The sequence below is a fragment of the Parasteatoda tepidariorum genome, chromosome 2 (genome assembly GCF_982258835.1).
Source record: "Parasteatoda tepidariorum strain Cologne lab strain chromosome 2, Ptep-v5.0, whole genome shotgun sequence".
Taxonomy (NCBI): domain Eukaryota; kingdom Metazoa; phylum Arthropoda; class Arachnida; order Araneae; family Theridiidae; genus Parasteatoda; species Parasteatoda tepidariorum.
The window spans coordinates 62,779,411-62,799,950 of record NC_141756.1 but is presented as its reverse complement, the minus strand read 5'-3'; the positions used below and the strand labels follow the sequence as shown (position 1 = coordinate 62,799,950).

The 20,540-nt window shown below is 31.5% G+C and overlaps 2 protein-coding genes across 2 annotated transcripts in view; both read left to right on the top strand.

Moving 5' to 3' along the window:
• Nucleotides 1-20,540, top strand: part of LOC107437764 (5-hydroxytryptamine receptor) — a 269,815-nt gene that overhangs the window by 95,641 nt on the left and 153,634 nt on the right. The gene's annotated exons all lie outside the window — the stretch shown is intronic.
• LOC147815807 (uncharacterized) lies at nt 1,844-5,587 on the top strand. The gene has a single exon (XM_087156593.1). It carries the CDS (start codon nt 1,844-1,846, stop codon nt 5,585-5,587), a length of 3,744 nt encoding a protein of 1,247 aa, XP_087012719.1.

Sequence of the window (20,540 nt, the reverse complement as noted above, 5' to 3'; positions counted from 1 at the left end):
CATTGAGAATTGACCGTCCTGCGTTGCTCTAACGCCACTGTTGCCACATGACCGTTAATGCCGAAGAAACAGGCTGTTGAAGCCGGTATGTTGCTACGCCCGTTGGCTTCTTGGCGTCATTGTTATCAGCCAAGAGCCAGTTGATGTGAAACAACAAAAGAGCATACACGCTCCGCAGCGCTACCAGCGCACCCGCAAAATAAATAGTTTACAGTCCACGTTTGATTTTATACACCCGCAAGCTATCGGCCAAACACTGGTCCGAACGATCAGGAGGATAAAGATCCAGTATATCGCAAATTTACAATAAAAATCCCGCATTCATTATTGGACTGACCACGCATCGCATCAGAAATAACGCAGCATATCTCCAGCCATAGAATTAGTGAAAGGTAGGCAAATTTTCATCATTTATTTACCGCATAATTTCATTTAATAAATAATGGATAACATCGAGAAATGTAGAAAGAAACGCGCTACAATCAGAACTAGCGCTACAAAACTAATAACAAAAGCAGATACTATAATACAAAGTGACACTAAAGAAATAACAGAACTAAATGAAATATTTGAGCAATTAAGTCAAAAGGAGAGTATTTTGACGTCATTAAATTCTGAAATTGAAAATTTAATTTCGGTTCCAGCAGAATTCGAAACTGAAATTAGCACTAGCGAAGAATACAACGAAAAAATCATTAGTGCTAAGTGCAAAATTAAAAATTGCTTAACCTATTTAGAATCAGTTAATCAAGTGAAATTAACGGCCTCAAGCTTTGTAAACAATAGTGTTAGCATAAAATTACCAGAAATTCCGCTACCGAAATTTTCGGGTAAATGTGAAGAATGGAGTACTTTCAAATTGCAATTCAATAATGTTATTACATCCAATAATCAGTTGACAAATGCACAAAAACTACACTATTTAAATTCAGCTTTAATCGGAGAAGCTAAAAATCTTATTACATTAGATGATACATTCACTTCATTATACACAGCTTTAGAAGAAAGATACGAAAACAAAAGGTTAATAGTAGAATCTCACGTTAAATCAATATTAGATATTGAAAAATTAACGCATGAGTCGGCTAAAGACTTACGTAATTTAATTGATTGTGTAAAGAAAAATATAAGAGCATTAAAAATTTTGGGGTATAATCGCAATGATCTTTCTGATATTTTTGTTTTAAATATAGTACTTCAAAAATTGGATAGGGAAACTCGAAGGCAGTATGAATTAAATATTAGCTCAAACGATGTTCCTAAATTAGATGATTTATTTTCATTTTTGGAAAAACGAGCTCAAATATTAGAAAATGTTAGCAAAACCACTCCTTTAAGATTTAAGTTAAGTCAAGAGAGAAATCCAAAAACGAAAACATTTCTAATTAATAAAAGTGTAACTCAATCATGCATTTTGTGTAAAATGAATCATCCTATCTTTAAGTGCGATTCTTTTTTGAAATTGAATAGTCATCAGAGAAGTGAGCTGGTATCAAAACATAAATTGTGTTTAAATTGTCTAAGCAGTCAACACAAGTTATTGAATTGCAAATCGAAACATTTATGCTACATATGCCACTCAAAGCATAATACACTACTCCATAAAGAACGCGAAACTATAAACAACTCTGCGGTTTTGGCTTCTTCTTCTCACGGTCATGACCTCAATCCCGAAGCAGCGGTATTTAATATTCATCAACAAAATAATGAAATTGTTTCTGCTTCTTTATCTTGCATTAATTCGAAAAATAAAACAGGGCTTCTTCCGACTGTTTTAATTTGGGTTTTAAATCCTTTAAATGGATCTTATATTCAATGTAGGGCGATATTAGATTCAGGCAGCATGTCGAATATTTGTACAGCTAATTTCGCTAATAAATTAGATGTACCTCAAGAAAAAATAAATTATCGGGTTTCGAGTTTGGGCGGAAACGAAACTACAATAAGATCAAAAATACAAGCTACAATTTGTAATGGTAATAGCTCTTTTTTGAAAACTCTTGATTTTTTAGTGGTATCCAAAATTACCGATTTTCTTCCTGTTACATCCTTCAAAGTAGATAAGTTAGAAATTCCGCAACAATTAGCAGATCCTAATTTCGCGGTAACTGGAAGAATAGATATGCTTTTAGGCGCGGAGGTATTTTTCGAAATTATCAAGGCTGGAGATATCCGCGTTGCAAACAGTGATTTGGTGTTTCGCAATACTGTTTTTGGATACATTGCAACTGGAGCAATAAATACCCGCACTCCAGAAATTCACTGCGGTTTCATAACCACTCAAACAGAAGTCGAAGACTGCTTAGAAAAATTCTGGAAAATAGAGGATATAGACTATAAAATAAAAATTCAGAGTGAAGAAGAAAAGTATTGTGAATCACATTTTCAGAATACTTATCGCAGAGATAAGCATGGACGATTCATCGTAGAGATGCCAGTTAAGGACGTTGAGCGTTTAGGAGAGTCCAAGGACTTAGCTGTGCGACGTCTGAATCAACTATGGAAAAGATTATCCAGAAATCAAGAAATGCAAGATTTATACAAATCATTTATGCAGGAGTACTTAGACATGAATCATATGGAAAAATATGATGATAATGAAAGCAATTCCGGTAGTCAAATTACCTATTACCTCCCACATCACGGTGTTTATCGTCCAGATAAGACAACTACTAAGTTACGTGTTGTGTTCAACGCTTCATCAAGTACCACAACAGGTGTGAGCTTGAATGATGTCATTCTGAAGGGGGACGTGGTCGAGGACATTTTCGAAATCATGACTCGATTTCGTAAACATAAATATGCTTTCACGGCAGACATCCAAAAGATGTTTCGACAAATCAAAATAGATCCATCGCAGCTTGATCTTCTAAGAATTGTGTGGAAAGATTCAGAGTACGCAAAACCGGTAACATTCAGACTCAAGACAGTCACTTACGGAACTGCTTGCGCTCCATTTCTCGCAATCAGAACTCTCAAGCAGTTGGCTAAAGATGAATTACGATTTCCACTGGCATCATTAGTTCTTTTGGAAGATATTTATATGGACGATATCGTTTCAGGTGCTCAAAGTTTAGAAGGTGCTCAGAAAGTGCAACAACAGCTGAACGATATTTTATCAACTTGTGGAATGTCTCTTCATAAGTGGAACTCTAATTCAAGGGAGTTAAGGAACAGTTTACCTGTAGGTGACCCAGCAGAGCATGATTTTGCATCAGAAGTTGATGCGAGTGTCAAAACTTTGGGTGTAAGGTGGAATTCAATTGAAGATCAATTTACGTTTAAAGTATCCATCCCAGAAATGACCACCAAATTCACTAAGCGTGAAGTACTGAGTTTTATAGCAAGACTGTATGACCCATTAGGCCTTTTGCAACCTGTCATCACGAAAGCAAAGATGTTTCTCCAAAAATTGTGGGTACATAAACTGTCGTGGGACGATCCCCTTCCACCACAAATCGCAGGTCAGTGGCTTAATTTTGCATCTTCTATGCAACATATAGAAACTATTCGCATTAATAGATACATTTTAACTGACTTTTTCACGAAAACTGTTTTAATGGGTTACGCTGATGCCTCGGAATTAGCGTATGGAGCTGTGGTTTACATGTATTGCCCAGGCCTAGCTGAATCAAACACTTGCCATATTATTGCAAGCAAATCTCGTGTTGCACCCATTAAAGTAATTTCTATACCACGTTTAGAACTATCAGCTTGCTTACTTCTTTCTCAACTTGTAAGAAAGGTTTATAATTCTCTTAAAATGGACATTGACGAAGTCATTTTGCATACAGACTCAACCATCGCACTTGCATGGATTAAAACGCCAGCCCACCAGCTTAAAACCTTTGTTGGAAACCGAGTCTCCAAGATCCAAACCTTGACTGAGAACTACCAGTGGAGACATATTTCCACTTATAACAATCCCGCAGATCTCATTTCCCGTGGCTTGGATCCTCAAGAACTTTCCTCATCAGACTTGTGGTGGTCGGGTCCGTCTTGGATGAAAAGTGGTGAAATATCGCATTTGGAGGAAATCCCTCTCTCAACAGACGCTCTCAAAGAAGAACGCAAAAAGACATCGTGCTTGATTGAAACAACTCCTATTGACTTTCCGATCATTTACAATGTTTCAGCATACGTTAAGTTAAAAAGAATTATAGCTTGGTGTCTCCGCTTCATAATGAACTGTAAATCTCCGAACAATCGCATAAATGGTTATTTGACTAGTAATGAGATAAAACTAGCTAGAAACGTTTTGGTCAAAATAGTACAAAAACAAGAATTTCCAAACGAATATCACCAGCTAAAAAATAGCAAACCAATTTCTTCGAGTAGTAAGATCCTCTCCTTGAATCCGTTTTTGGATGAAGAGGGCCTTATCCGTGTTGGCGGTAGGTTAGAAAATACACAATTATCGAATGAAAGAAAACATCCTATTCTCCTACCGAAAAAACATCACTTAACTAATCTAATTATAATTCATTATCATGAATCCTTCTTGCATGCTGGAGCACTTTTACTATTATCAGTTATTCGCAAAGAATTTTGGATAGTAAATGCTAGATCAGTTATAAAAAAGCAAATCTGGAAATGCATAAAATGCTTTCGATTAAAAGAAAAAACCGCGACACAGATAATGGCTCAATTACCACCTTCAAGAGTAACGCCTTCTAGAGTATTTTCCAAGACTGGTCTGGATTATGCAGGTCCATTTTTTGTGAAACCGCGATCTGGACGTGGAGTTAGATCAGTTAAAATGTACATTTGTATATTTGTGTGTTTCGCGACAAATTCGGTGCACATCGAAGTTGTTGGAAATTTAACCGCTGAATCATTTATTGCAGCTCTAAAAAGATTTGTTGCGCGAAGAGGAAAACCAAATGAATTATTTTCAGACTGTGGTTCAAATTTTGTTGCTGCAAATAAGGAAATTAATCGAGTAGTTAAATCTCTTCAAAAAGAAGAATCCATCCATCAGTATTTTGCCGATGAGCAAATTAAATGGCACTTTAACCCACCTTCAGCACCTCACTTTGGAGGAATTTGGGAAGCTGCTGTGAAATCCGCAAAATCGCATTTGAAAAGAACAATAGGTGATCATAAATTGACCCTTGAAGAGTTTTTAACTCTTACTGCACAAATTGAATCCTGCTTGAACTCTCGTCCTTTGTGTCCAGTATCGGACGATCCCGCTGAGCTTTCAGCACTTACCCCAGGACATTTCCTTGTGGGAACCGCTCTTTCCTCTATACCAGAAGAGAACCTTCTAAGCGAAAACATATCCCCATTAAAACGTTGGCAGTTGACTCAAAAACTTTTCCAGAATTTTTGGAAAAGATGGGTTAACGAGTATATTTCCAGCTTACAGCAGCGCCCCAAATGGTTGCGAGAACAGCCTAATTTGAAAATTAACGATTTAGTTCTCATTAAAGAGGACAATATTCCACCTTTGAAGTGGAAATTAGGGCGTATACAAGAAGTTTTTCCTAGTGCTGATGCTAAGGTAAGAGTGGTCAGTGTCAAAACTGAGACTGGAACTTATAAAAGACCCATTCACAAACTGTCAGTTTTACCTATTGACTGATTAACTTTCTTTATTTTATTTTAGACTTTTCCTTTGTTTTGTGTTAGTTATCCGGTTTATACCAAGGAATCTATACATCTGTTTATAATTATATATATTTAAATTTTATGTATGTTGCATTAGTTTTTTATAATTATCTTTTTATTAGATGTGTATAGTTTAATTCTGTTTTTTGTCAATTTATGTGCAAATTTTGAAACTATGTTTCAAGGTGGCCCGGTATGTTGAAGCCGGTATGTTGCTACGCCCGTTGGCTTCTTGGCGTCATTGTTATCAGCCAAGAGCCAGTTGATGTGAAACAACAAAAGAGCATACACGCTCCGCAGCGCTACCAGCGCACCCGCAAAATAAATAGTTTACAGTCCACGTTTGATTTTATACACCCGCAAGCTATCGGCCAAACACAGGCAATCATTTGTTTCGATGTGCTTCTTCCTCGAACAACTTTTGTTGGTTTTGCCTCGTCTTGGAAGACCCATACAGTTGATTGCTGTTTTGTTTCCGGCTCATATGCATAGCTCCATGATTCGTCACCTGTGTAGATGCTATACACAGCCTTTGATGTACCTTGAACGTATTTTTCCAACATTTCCTTGCACCAATCGACACGAACATTTTTTTGAGCGTTTGTCAGATCATGCGGGATCCAACGCGAAAAAAAAATTTTTACGCTGAAATGTTCATGCAATATTTTATTGATGCTAGTCATACTAATGTGCAAAGACATCCTCTATTTCACGGTATGTCACATGACGATCTTGTTTTATCAGTTCCCGCACAGCATCGATCTTTTCTGGCACAACAACGGATTTTGGACGACCTGCACGGGATTCGTCCTGGATCGATCATCAACCACGATTAAATTCGTTATACCAATTTTTTACAGTGCTGTAGGATGGCGCTTTATCGCTGAATAAAGAATTAAGTTCATCGAAGCAGTCTTGTCTTGACAATCCACGTCGAAAGTTATGAAAAATAATGACAAGAAAATGTTCATGATTCAATTCCATTTTTTGAAGAAGAAGAACCTTGCAATTTACTGTCAACAACACAAATGAAGCTATAATGGTAAATCGTCTGCTGAATTTATGTTTAAAAAAATCAAACTTTCGATTAAAATCGTCAGCGGTCGCCTAGCAACACTTACTGTTGCCAAGGCCAGAAATATGAATAGCAACCCTCGTATATATATATATATATATATATATATATATATATATATATATATATATATATATATATATATATATATATATATATATATATATATATATATATATACAAATATATACATTGACATCTTGAAATAAGTAAATTTTTTTAAATATTTAGAGATATGTGATAAAGATTGGAAACCGATATAGGTTGAAGATTAATGTATTGCAATTAGGTAGAACTGGGGAGCTTTATTAAATAAACTTCACAGATGAAATAGAAGATGTGAATTAATGATTGAACATTTTTGTTAAAGTAATTAGAATCCCTAAACTACAAGATATAAAATCAAAAATTAAATATTTTTACTAAAACTGTGTGCAACTTTAATTGATGAATGAATTGATTAGTTGTGCACACTTAGTTAGCACTCAGACAAAACTTTTTCTAATCGATGAATACAAAATATTTATTGTTTTTAACTATTTTTGGTTTAACTATTTTTTAGTTCTTTAGAAAAACTGGAGAAAAAAAAAGCTATATAACTTATCATTAAAACTTAAGAATGGAAAACTAGAATAGTATTCAAATATATACATCGAGTATTTTTATTTTAAAATTTTTAATTTTTGTTGAGGAACATTCAACTTTCGATAAATGTATATAACTTTCTATATAATGTGTTAGGCAATATAAAAGAAAGCACACGAAAATGACAAGTTAAAGAGTTTTGTAACAACGGTGTATAGAATTAATTTTTAAAAATGCAGAATAAAACATTAGAGGCTCAATACGTATCACCTATACTTTGTTCCAACACCACAAGTAGATCTGAGCTTATTCAGGAGGTTGAGTATTTGCTCCCCATTGGAGAGAGACCAGATTCGAATCCATGATAGAATCCCCTGTCAGTAGTGGGTGATATTGCAACGCAAATGCGGGATAGTTTCATCAAAATGTTCTTCACATAGGTTAGTTTGATCCAAGAGTCCCCGTGCAGTAAATGGTGACTGATATGTCGAGTCACAAAGTCCTCCGTGTTCACATCACAAATCTTACCTTTGGGGGTACTGATCCAAGAGTTCCTAAAATTGTTTCAGCTGCTCAACGACGGTTATAAAAAAATGCTTGATCCAGGAGTTCTGTTGCGTTCTGAGTTGGTTTCAGAATTAAAAGGCTACGGAATTGAGCATTGACAGTCGAACATGCAAAAAATGGATCGAATGTTCAATGCTGGCCATAAAATAAAATGAAAAACAACAACATTAGTAGTTCGCTTGTCAGACTGAAACACAACTCCCTTCCTTCTAGAAGTATTAAAGTGGAATATCGTTTAAATTTGCTGCAATTTTAAAATGATATTAAGTTAAACAGTATTAAAGTGCGTCTTAAGCTTAATACTGTACTGCAATTTAACGGGAAAATAGTTCAATTTGCACATTAAGATTGAAGCAAATTTACGCCAAATTATGGCTTAAATCACCGATTTTCTGTCTCAACATGATTCTTTTAAGGGTGTATAGATCATACTGTCTGGTCAAATGTATTCAAACAAGCAATGAAGCGGAATCAGAGACACCTTAGGTACATATTAGTAGGATGTTGAACCCCTTTTGTATTGATAATTGCCTGTACATGTCTCGGGAAACTGTGCGCCAGTGTTTGATTAGTGGCCAAGTGTCCATGGGAGATTTGGCCTGACAGCGTAATCTTCATTCTAATTCGTCCTAAATGTGTTTTATTGGATCATTGACTTATTGGCACGTGCAGTTTTTAAACACCCATTTTGTCACTCCATGGGTATTTAAGCTTCAGTGAGACATTTGAGTAGCTCTTTTCTAGAAATGAAATGGGTTTTCTCCGAATTATTTTCATGGAGTTGGGAGAGCAGCATTGTCCAGAATGTCCACTCACATCTCAGAGTTCATATTTAAAACTACATGAACTAAGAGACCTAGACTAAACTATGAAAAACAACCCTACCATGACGCTTATCCATTTTTTCAGATGGGTCTCTTTGTCCTATACTAATTAACTAATATACACTGAGAACGTGTGCTGAGAAATACATCGTCATTACCCAACCATGACCCAGCACATAGCCTCATATTTAGGGCTCTATCTTTTAACGGCAATGATAGAAATGCCACGTAATTTTGTCCCGGTCAGACGACGTGAACAGCCCCTGAGATGATACCCCTTTTTCCAAATTTCCACACCACAACCAATAAGAGGACTTTTGGCCATGGTAGATTTAACACACTCCTTGCTGCGCATAACGCCGCTTGTTTTTGCTGGCAGCCAAGATCAAACTCACTACTTTCAACTCTCCAACCAGCGGTGTGAAGGACGCTTTGCAAAATTTGCTACCAATTTCAATAAAAACTATTTAAAAATATAAAAGCAAGAATTCGATAAAAATTTATCGAATGATTAAAAAACTCAAAATATATGAATTATTGTAAATAAAAAAGCATTTTTTGTAGCACTTTAATGGTGATGACAAAAACGTTTATCTTCTTTTTTGATCAACTACATATGTAAAAATATATTTAATTAATTCCTAACTCCATGAGCAACTGCTTGAGCGCATTCTTTTGCAATTCTTAGCAAATATATTTTTCTCAGCATTTTTCAAACTCCTGTTTCGAAGCAAATATGGTTAATTATAAATTTAAAATAAATCCGGTTTCGTTTATCTGCATATTTTCCTCTTATTTTGCTTTGCGGCCATAATAACATAAATTTTTTGAATAGTTTCATCAAAGTGTTTCGGAGAGTTTTAAATGAGTTGATAAGTTTTGAAATCGGTCGCGAAAGCTATGTAATAGACAGTAATTATATCACACGTTCTGACATATTTCTTTTTATCACAAATCTAATCAATTTATAAAACTCTTGTAGTTGCATATCTTAATTTCACTGGTATTTGGCAAGGTATTTCAAACTACTTTCACATTAGAAATTTTATTTTCATTGTCATGTTATAGTCTTAAAACTATTTGGAATTTTTTCGCAATAAAACTGCCAAATTAAATATGAAAAACTCTTTTAAAATGAGTACTTTTATTTCATAAATATTTCGATTAGTAAGTGTTGCCCAGTTTGACTTAAGATATAAATGTGATTTGAATCTTTATTGGATTCATATTTTGAAATATTAAATTTTATTGGATTCATAATCCTATTTTTGTAATTGCACGGAGTAAAAAACTCAGCTAAAATTACAGCCCTGCATGGTAATTACAATATCTGGTAAAAAAAAGCATGTTTCTGGAATAAAATTCCAAAGTATATTTAAACCATTCATTGTTAAGTTTTTTGTTAATATGATAACGGCTGACCTGAAATTCTGATTTTCAAAAGTTGTAGTTCAGACTTTTTGTTAATTGGGAAAAAAACCCCGAATAAACGGCTTTTATTCAAAGCTCAAAAAGTCATGATAAAATTACCAAATTTATCAATCGCTATCATGTTCTATAAAACTATATTTTATAATTAATTTTATCGAAATTAATATCAAAGCCCTTCAGTAAAAAATAGGAAACTTTTCGATGTTCCTATGGACTCAGGAACATAGTTAAATGTTACCATTTTCAGGTAGTTTCAATTATGCCTTATTTTTCAGTGTGTGATAGTTTTCACGTCATTAAAATTAGGATCTATAACAAGATGTTTAAAAAAATGTTAGGTAATTATCTCAAAAAAATCTTCCGTCTGTCCCGTGATATTAATTTCATGAAAATATATTTCCAATCATAAAAATTATTGGGTTATCTCCTTTGAAACTTAATACTTAAACTTAGAATATTAAAGTATAATTTTAAAGAAGCACTGTAAAAATGGATTGAAAATGGAGATTTTACTGTCCCCTTTAAAAACTGTTTTCGTTTGATTTTTCATACTTGTTTCATACAAGTACAGATTTTTGATCATTAGCCATTGTTTGGTTAAAATTTTTAGTATAATGATAAAAAAAATCTGACTTTTTAATGACAGAGACTTAGATATTATTTCGTGCTGAAAAGAATTTATAACAAAATAAAAAATATATTTGAAATAACTTAAAAATAGTGCAATTAAAGTAAAATATTTACTGTTTACAATTTTAAAGCTTGATAGATTATTTTTCTTAATTTTAAGTTTCAACCTGTTACAATTTATCGATATTTAATGAATGTGTAGTAAAAGAGTTTGAGATTAACCTTACAAAAATGTATTTTCGTCACACAGGGAAATTTAAATATTTAATTGAGTTAATATATTGAGTTTTATTATTTAATTGAGTTAATTATAAAATTAACAATAGAACGTGCTTTATAATACATTGAGTTAATTAAATTTAATTATTTAAAATTTATCTTTAATTTCATACTTTGAAAATTTAATTTAGATTAAATGATAACATGAAAGTAGTACAAACTTTAATAGTTTTTGTTGACAGTTTTGTTCTTGGTAATTTTGGTCATAGCACATAGCTACATTTTGATAATCAACCATACCCTACACACTCAGAATTAAAACTCTCAGTTTTGACAACTTAGCAGCCCTTGAACTCTATTTCGTTAATTTTAAGAATCATTTCGTCACACATAACGTAATTTGGGACGAAACGCGAATTTTCAAATAAATGACGAAAATGTTACCTCAGCTCGAAACCTCACCATAGTGCATTGCGGGAGATCGCTAACTAAATCGACGGAACTGGATGAAGACTAAACAATCGAAAGTAAAGTGACGAATTGAGCCGACGGGCTAGTGGGTCGGTCAATTAATTGGCTTCGTACCAGGAAGATCCTAAATTCGAATCCAGCTTCAGGCATCGGTGCAATTTATCGCTCCCTTCCATCTGTCCTGCTAGTATAGTTGTTGCGGCATTCATTAACTTATATTGTGCCCACAATAAAATGATTATAAGAAATATGAAATACATTAGGCATTACGAGAGATGTACTTATTTTTTCTAATAAAATAGATTGCCGAAATAATTCATTCATTTTGACGAAATTCGTTTCCTCTATGAAGTGACGATAGTTTTTTCGTCACTTGGACAAAATTTCTTCTCTGAGTATATACCAGGAAATGATTTCGTCAAAAATGGAAGAAGTTTCGTATAATATTTAAGTGTCCATTTTTACAGCGTATAATCAGTCACACCTTATAGCCAATAACTGTTTATTAACAACTATACCGTTTAACAACCGTTTAGTTTCGTAATTTTAATCCCACTCTATGATTGTGTTAAAAAATTTAATCACGCGAAATCATTATCGGTCAATAACCAACAGTATTCTTTAATCAACAATTCACTCATTTTTAAGTCAAGATAAAATAAATAAATTTTAATTATTTATCATATGTGCACATTAAAATACTAAATATTGCAAAAATAACATTATTTTTTAATATCGCAACATAAAAAAAAACATTTTTTTTTCTTATAAGCAATTTATTTAATTTTACGGAATTTTTATTTAAACTATAAATGTTCACAGATCAATAATCTTAAGGTCTTTATAAAATTTCCAATTCTATGATGCATGAACTTCAAATTTTCCGCATGACAATATTCTGTAAAAATTAGCTTATTTTCTTTAAATTATGGTTTAATACATTCCCAAAAACTTTCTTTAGAATATTTTATTAAATTTTATTCGTTACCTATTCTTTTTCCTTAATACAAATACCGAAAGTAATAAATTCAGTTCAGAATGTGAAAGAAGCTTTTAAAGTCTAAAAAGTTCGAGAAGGATTAATCAAGTTTGAATTCATTCTACCAAAGGTTTTCACATCACCTATTTAACCTAGTTTACGATACAGCTAGTTTTCTTACCGGTCTTGTTTAAATTCGGTTACTTTTGGAGTATAGCAGATCTTCTTTTTCACTTCACTGACTTTCGGTTTCATTGCTGTTATTTAAGAAAATGGAATTAGTTTATAAGGTTTCAATCCTGGATGAAATTTTTTTTCTCTCTACATCTCAGGGATAAATATCGCACTCTGAAAAATTTATTTTTGCTATATCTCAGTTTGGGTAATGTTTACATTTTTCATAAAACTTTCGTAGACTTAAGGTTTTATATCAGAAAGATATGGTATGTTGAAAGCTGTGTATTTGTAAAGAAATTTCCTGGAAACTTCAACGTAGATAAATACTTTAGATTCATATTTCTGCCATTCCGCGCAAGGTATTTTATTTTTATAAACTGTGTATACGTATATTTTTAGAACTCATATGATTTTTAGTACATATTCTATTGGTTTTTTAAGAAACTGTATAAGACTTTTAAAATATAAATACAATTAAAAATGAACTTCTATTACAAGCATTCCTTTGAAGTATGATAGTGTCAAAGTAATTTAGGTTCTGATAAATAAATCTAATCATCACTAAGGTTTAATAACATCAATATAATTTAGTTCCCGTAAAAAAATCTAACTTTTACTAAAATATGCTAACTTAAAAATGATTTTGGTTCTATCAATAATTCTAATCATCACTAAAGTATAATAGCGTAAAAATAATTTAAGTTCTGATAAATAATCTAATCATTACTTAAGTACGATAACGTCAAAATAATTTAAATTCTGATTAAAAAATTATATTCAACACTTAGAGTATGATAAAGTCAGAATAATGATATGGTTTAATAAATAAATCCAACGTAATAGTATCAAAACGGCAAAATAATTTAGGTTAACAATACAAAGTAATTAAATAAGCTAATTTATTTATCACAATTCTAATAATTTATCATAATTTATCACATTTTGTAATGGTTCTAATATATATTTCTTAGTTAAAAGCTGATAATAAAACTTCCTGAACTATAAAACAAAAGAAGTTATCCCTTTAAGTTATGACTTAATTAGCCCTGTTAGTACATTACAAAAAAGCATGGTCAAAACTACCAGAATATGTTTAAATTTGCATGATTTCTGGCTCTATGGGAACAGTGAAAGCTCGGTAAATTTTATTGAAATAATGATTGGTACAACTAATAGTAAAATGGGATTTTATAATGTGTGACGAAATTTGGTAAATGTGGTAATTTTTTTTATATTTTACCATGATATCATAAAGTATGGCATAAAAACCATTTGTTCTGTTGGAATTACTTTTAAGTTCTGTATTTTTTATTAAATCTGTGGCAAGAAGAACTATAATTTTTAAAGCCATAAATTCCGGTAAACCATTTCCATATGAGAGGAAAATTACCAAATGAATAGCTTAATACCGTATATTTCTCCGTACGGAATCATTTCTTTTTTAAACCAGAAATGTCATTACCATACCGTACGGTGACTTTACCAGAAATTTTCTCTTCGTGTAGCTGTCTTATTCAATAAAAAGTATGAAATTTTTAATATATTTTATTTATAGATAAATTAATCCGTATATTACGCATATTTTACATAAAGGTCAACATATATTGTTTGGTAAAAAGCTGGCCAAGTTTAAAAACCATAATTAAAAAATCTTTGAAAAAAACATTGAAAATATGATATTTTAATTTCCAAAATTTAAAATAAGTAAGCTATTTATAAAAAATTGCCCTTCATTTAGTAGATTTTAAAGTTATTAAATGATTAAAATTTTTACACGTGAATGGTCTATTAAATATGCATATTTTAAGTAAAATGTCAACAAAGTTTTAAATTGGCGAAGTTCATAGTAGCATTACTAAATAACTTTTGAACAAAAAATTGCTAAAAAAAGATTTTCCGCTTTAATCTGTTATAAATAAACAATTCATAAAAAGACTTAATTATGAAGGAAATGTAAACAAGTCTAAAATCTGAAGCCTGAAGCACGTCAAATAACTGAAAACATTCCCAAAATATAATTAACATAATTAAAAACAGTTTTTTTTCATGATATTGTTTGCGTACTTCGTAGCATAAAATGTTGTTTTTTATTATGCTATGAGATATACAAAATTATCGCCCCTATTAGTTTTTTATAAGGTGAAAATCTTTTAAATTTCTTCGTCGCGTGTAATTAAAATAAATTGTATAGGGATCTGATAAATGCGCATAAATTCGGATAAAAAAACATAGGTTTTTATGGGAATTTAAGTAATATTAATAATTTGGTTGCAGAATACTTTATCTTTCTGAAAAGTTTCTGAAGAATAAAATTTTAAAGAAATCATATTTTAATTCTTTTAATATCTCTAGAACTATTCGTTCGATTCTCTTAAAATTTAAATTTTGTCATTTAAAATAACGTTAATTATTCTAAAGTAAATAATAAAAATTAAAAAAAATATCAAAACAGTTTTTTATGTGGATAAACACAGGTTTATAATTGTAATCAAAAATTTTATGATTCTATTAAAAAAATTTCCTAAATAGGGCGAGATGCGTGAAAGGTTAAATTAACATTTAGGAGTTTATACTTTTGACGGTACTCTTAAGTAAACTATTAGAAATATATTTCCCAGATTGCGACTAGCCCACCAATCTACTTTGAATCCAAGAGTCTAAGTCCGTCGAAAAAAGTAAAAGTTTATTCACAGAAGGAACGCCTTTGTGCTTAGCTTTAACTTAAAATTAAGTCTAATAAGTCCTAATGAAAGTTCTAATTGGTACTAATTCCTATTAAATTTGTAATAAGTTTAAAACCAATCATTAAATCAAAAGTTATTCAAGGTATTTTCTTGTGCTCTGTACATACATTTCTTGAAAATCATAGAATACATTTAAAACACTCTAACTTGTACATAATTTAGTTTATAAATTAATTGCATTTCTTAAGTAAATTTAGTTATTGAAAAAAAATATAAAAAGAGAGTATATTTAAATATTAACACTTTGAATTGATAAAACTAGTACTGATAAGAACATCTGAGAAAGAGATACTGATAAGAATTTTACTCGTTGTATTAGTAATTCCTTCAAAATGATTCTAAGATACAAAATTAAATTAATTTATTATCCAAAGACATAGTTTTACATTATTTTAATAAATGCGATCACATTATACTTTTAACCGCATTATACTTAATTTAATATATTATTGGATGAGTATAGTTTAATAAAGTTGTCGCTTACATTTCAATTGTAATTCTGTGGGCAGATGTTTAATCACATAAACAGAAAGTATAACTTCATTTAATAAGGCGATTTAAATCCTCAATGCTTATTTTTCCTCTTTCGAAAAATTTATAACTCTAAATTTAAAAAGATAAAAACTCTAAATTTATCTTTTTTAGGAACTTTAAAGAATAGGAATTTTCGGTAGAAATAAAATAAAAAATAATAGAAAAAATTCAAAAATGCCTTAAATCTCTGTATTTCGCCTTTTCTTTAAGCTCATAAATTTCTGATCATTTATGAATTTAAAACCTACATCATTCAATTAAGATTATTGATCGATTCAAAAGCTCATACACAATTTAATATTTTTTTGGATATGTAAAAATTCCATGTGCAAGGTTTTGTTATTTTAAAATTATTTTACACCATAGTGCTGTAATTTTTAATTATAAGATTATTTAAAAAGTTGATTATTTTTTGCTTATGCATTCTACAATTTTTAATTTCAACGTTCGTTATTTTTTTCAGTTTTGTTTAAACTCTAGTGCTCATACGTTTAAAGGCATACACTATCAAGGCCAAGCTACTTCATTTATTACATAGTCTGTTCATAGACTTTTGGTGCATAAGGTTTCTAGATTCATTCTCATGAATCCCGGTCTTCGGCTTGGAGTCTTTCTTTTAATTTTCCCCTCTTGAAAACTGCTAGCATTTGCACCTCAGAAATCATTTTCGGTCTCCCCTTTCTTCTCCAGCCATCAGGAACCCAACCACTGAGTTTTTTTTCCAGAGTTATATTTTATAACAGTCGTTGAATTAAAATTGAATGGCAGAAGCGGAATGTAAATTTAATTCATGCGATCAAACTTTTTCATGATTTGAGCTTGCAAATCCTCTCCAAGCATCCATGCATTAACCGAGATGTTAAGCTATGATAGTTTTAACGCGCACTTTACCATGTCATATATTTTGTGGAACCGCAGTATATAACTCATGATCTTCTTATTTTAGATGGGGATAAAAAAAACTGCTCTCCAAACGATTACACTGCCACCGATATTATTATCCGTAGACTAATTTGAAATCGGAAGGAACAATATTAGATAAATAATGAATGGACTATCAGATTGCATTCTATATCATACAATTTTGAAGTAATTTTATAGTAGTGAATTTCTGTTGTTGTTGTTGCTAATTCCCATCTGGTCTGACGGGGTCAGACCAGATCAATGAATCCGTTGATATTGAGAAAATCCGAAACCAGAATGGGAGAGGAATGAATATCGTTCCAGTCCAGCCCTAAACAGATCAAGATGTGCTCAGGTGATGCCTGGTTTTGTTGGCATTTAGGGCAAAGAGGAAAGATCTTTTGATTTGCAGAAAATGTGAGACTTTTCAGGTGTCCACTGGCCAGTCGGGATAGGCAGGTGTTGGTTTGCCTGTCACCAGGGAGAGATAGAGAGAGTCCTGGTCTTTTTGCTTTATACCAGTAGTGAATAGGTGGAAGCAGCCACTTTTGTTTGTTCTGGGCCTTTTGCCTTGCAAAAAGTTCAAGGTATGTAAGCTCTGAGGTGGAGGGGACTGGATGGTCTAGTCCCTTCTTTGCAAGAGTGTCAGCCAACTCGTTGCCGTGGATATCGACGTGGGACGGGATCCATTGACAGTGGACCTCATGCTGTTGGGAAATGAGCTTTACTTTTATGTCAACTGATTCATGGGAGGGGGTATGCAGCTTCTGTTGTCCAAAGACCGGAGCACCGTGAGGTAGAAGACTGTCTTGGCTCCTGGTGGTGTTCTTTTTAGTCTGGCACCTACCCTTCGGCCTGTCCGGCTTGGGAGACCCTACCAGTAGCAAGCTACCTCCGGCATAACCCTCCGGGTCATTGGTGCGCTCAAGCCTCACCGCCCCGTCAAGGCAGGAACACCATCAAAAGGAGTGAATTTCTGCGCGTGTATCATTGCAGAGAGGGAAGAAAACATTTATTCTCTGATTATATTTCTGCAAAAATAAGTATATGGTAGTCTAGAATAATTTTCAAGTTAGTCAAAACCTACTGCGTCAATCGAAGTATTTTTGAATTTGGGACATTGGATATTTAGTAGATGACATAGATTAATAAGGCTGTATATTCGCAACGTTTACTAATAATTTGTGGTATTTCTTTAATCGCTACATTGAGCATTCTTTTTATTGTATATTATTTTAATGGAAGTATCACATAATAATTATTTCAAGTTAATTTGAAATAATTGTTAGTTCATTCAATCGAGATTGATGATTAAAATAAATCTAGGGAATGGCGAATTTAATGCGAACATATTGTGTCCAAGACACAAATTTTAGTACTAAAATTTTCGGTTTTTCCCTAATAATTTATTCGTCTACTGTGAAAAACTGGCCACAGAGCGCTGCAAAATAATGCAAAGCAAGTAATTTACAGTAAATCTGTTTAGTTGCTCTAAGATTCTTTTTTACTGGGTAATGTTTGAGTGTTGCGTTTTAGCTATTTAAAATCAATTTAAACAAAATTTTATCCCGATTCGAAAAATCATTATTGAATGTGTATAAAGTTACGTACACATTCGAGCTATCGCAGCAATAATTAATTGGAACAAGATAGCATAAAATAACGATTAAAAATTCACACTTAATTATTTCAAGTTAGTTCGAAATAATTATTAATTCATTTAATAGAGATCGTTGATTAAAACAAATCTGTGGAACAGGCAAATTTCATGCATTAATATTGTGTCCTAGACATAACAATTTCCGGTTTTTCCCTAATTACTTCTTTATCAACTGAGAAAACTGGCTGGCTGCAAAATAGTGCAAATCATGCATTTTACAACAAATCTGTTTAATTGCTCAAAGATCCTTTTTCCTGGATATAAAGTTTGATTGAAGTAATTTAATTATTTAAAATTAATTTAAACAAACTTTCCTCCTCATTATAATAATTATAGTTGAATGTGTATGTATGCATTGAAATTATCATAGTAACAATTAAAAGACTGTGAACACGATACCACATAATAATGATGCAAAACTGCATAAACTGACGTTGCTATGATCTCAACAACATAATTTTTGCCAGCAGGCAAACTGTTGACTTTCGATAATAAACAATATCACCTTATATTGTTATAAATCATCATAAACAAATTAGTTTTCACGCTTGATCGTGCCTTTGAAATAAATGGAGACTATCTGTATATAAAGCTCATGTTCACTTATTTCTAGTAGCGTGATAATAAACATTAAATCCTATTATAGCAACGTTCTTCCATTTGCTAGGAAACCATCTAGATATTTGTTCAGGAAGCTAATACTTGGCGACACTAACTGCTATTGACTTCATTATCTCTAGCTTGTGGGAAATGATCAGCATTCAAGAGCTTTAGGTGTCTAATAATTTACTTGTAAATTATGACGTCCTGTAACAATGTTAATCAATGCTTGCATAGTGAAAAGAGCTTTGGGAAAGTTGTTTGTTTATGATTACATTTACGATATTTATTTAAAATAATTGAAGTTTATAGATGAAATATGTTAGTAATTTAAACCCGTTATTTAGCTGTATGTTAAAATATGTATTTATTAGATCAAAATTTTGATTTAGTCATTAGAAAAAATATAATGGTATAAATTAGTAATCAGAAATATTGGCATAAACTTAAAAGTGAGTTTATAATTTTAAGTGTGTAATTATTAAAGGAATTATTGTGTGGGAAATATGTAAATTTAAAAAAAATATTATACAACTGGAAAAATTGTCCAGACTAGAATTGTATTTAATAGAAAAATTGTCTTTTTAAAAAATCCTTTGCTCAATTCTTTAATAAATTGTGTTTTTTTGTTGTTGCCAATTCTTAAAGAATTCATTCAATCAAAAAAAACCTCGAAATTGAATAAAAAGTATTTATGATTATGAAGCTATTATGATGAAGAAGAGATATTTATAATAAGTTAAATTATAAACATATTTATAAAGAAGTACACATTTTATGAGTATTTTTATGCAAATTTATATAAATAAAAATAAATTAATTAGATTATAAAACTCTTTTATGTGTCCTTGATACAATGTCACTTAGTAAATTCTGCAACAAATGCATACCCATATACCACAATGAAGTTGTTTACGGTTGTAACCATCAGTTGTAAATGGTTCCAAGACTGTAAATGTCATAAATGTTTCCAACCGTTGATTTTATGGTTAATTTGATTGGCAGACTGCTTCTGATTAGTTTACAGTAATTTCAGAATGGAAATTCTGGCAGAGTATCTATTTTCTTAAGCATCACTAATGCATGAAATAAAAGGGGAATGCAAAAATTAAAATAATATAAAATTATGTGATTTTTAATCATTTTATTACGAATTCCGTTTGGTTATTGAAAATATGAAAACAAAAAGGACTTTCATGATCAGGTATTTAATCATTTGCTAATTAGTTAATTCTAAGCTCACCAAAATTTTCAATAGTTTCAAAATTACTTTTATATCTTGAGAATAAAGAGATTGTAATAAGAAAATTTAAAAAAAAATAGTCTTTCATGGGATACCCAAATTTTGTATTGTACTAATGTTATCTCTAAAATGTAGGAATTATTCTTCAGAGTAAATCTAGAGTAAATGTAGAGTTATTCTTTCAATTATATATTTATTGAGTACATGAACCACATTGTTAGAAATGTTTCAGAAAAAAAGGTTAGATAACAATTTATTTGATTGTTATTTTACCATATCCAAACA

Coding starts and splice junctions, on each gene's coding strand:
- LOC147815807 (XM_087156593.1), top strand. CDS start 1,844: ATGTCGAATATTTGTACAGCTAATTTCGCTAATAAATTAGATGTACCT.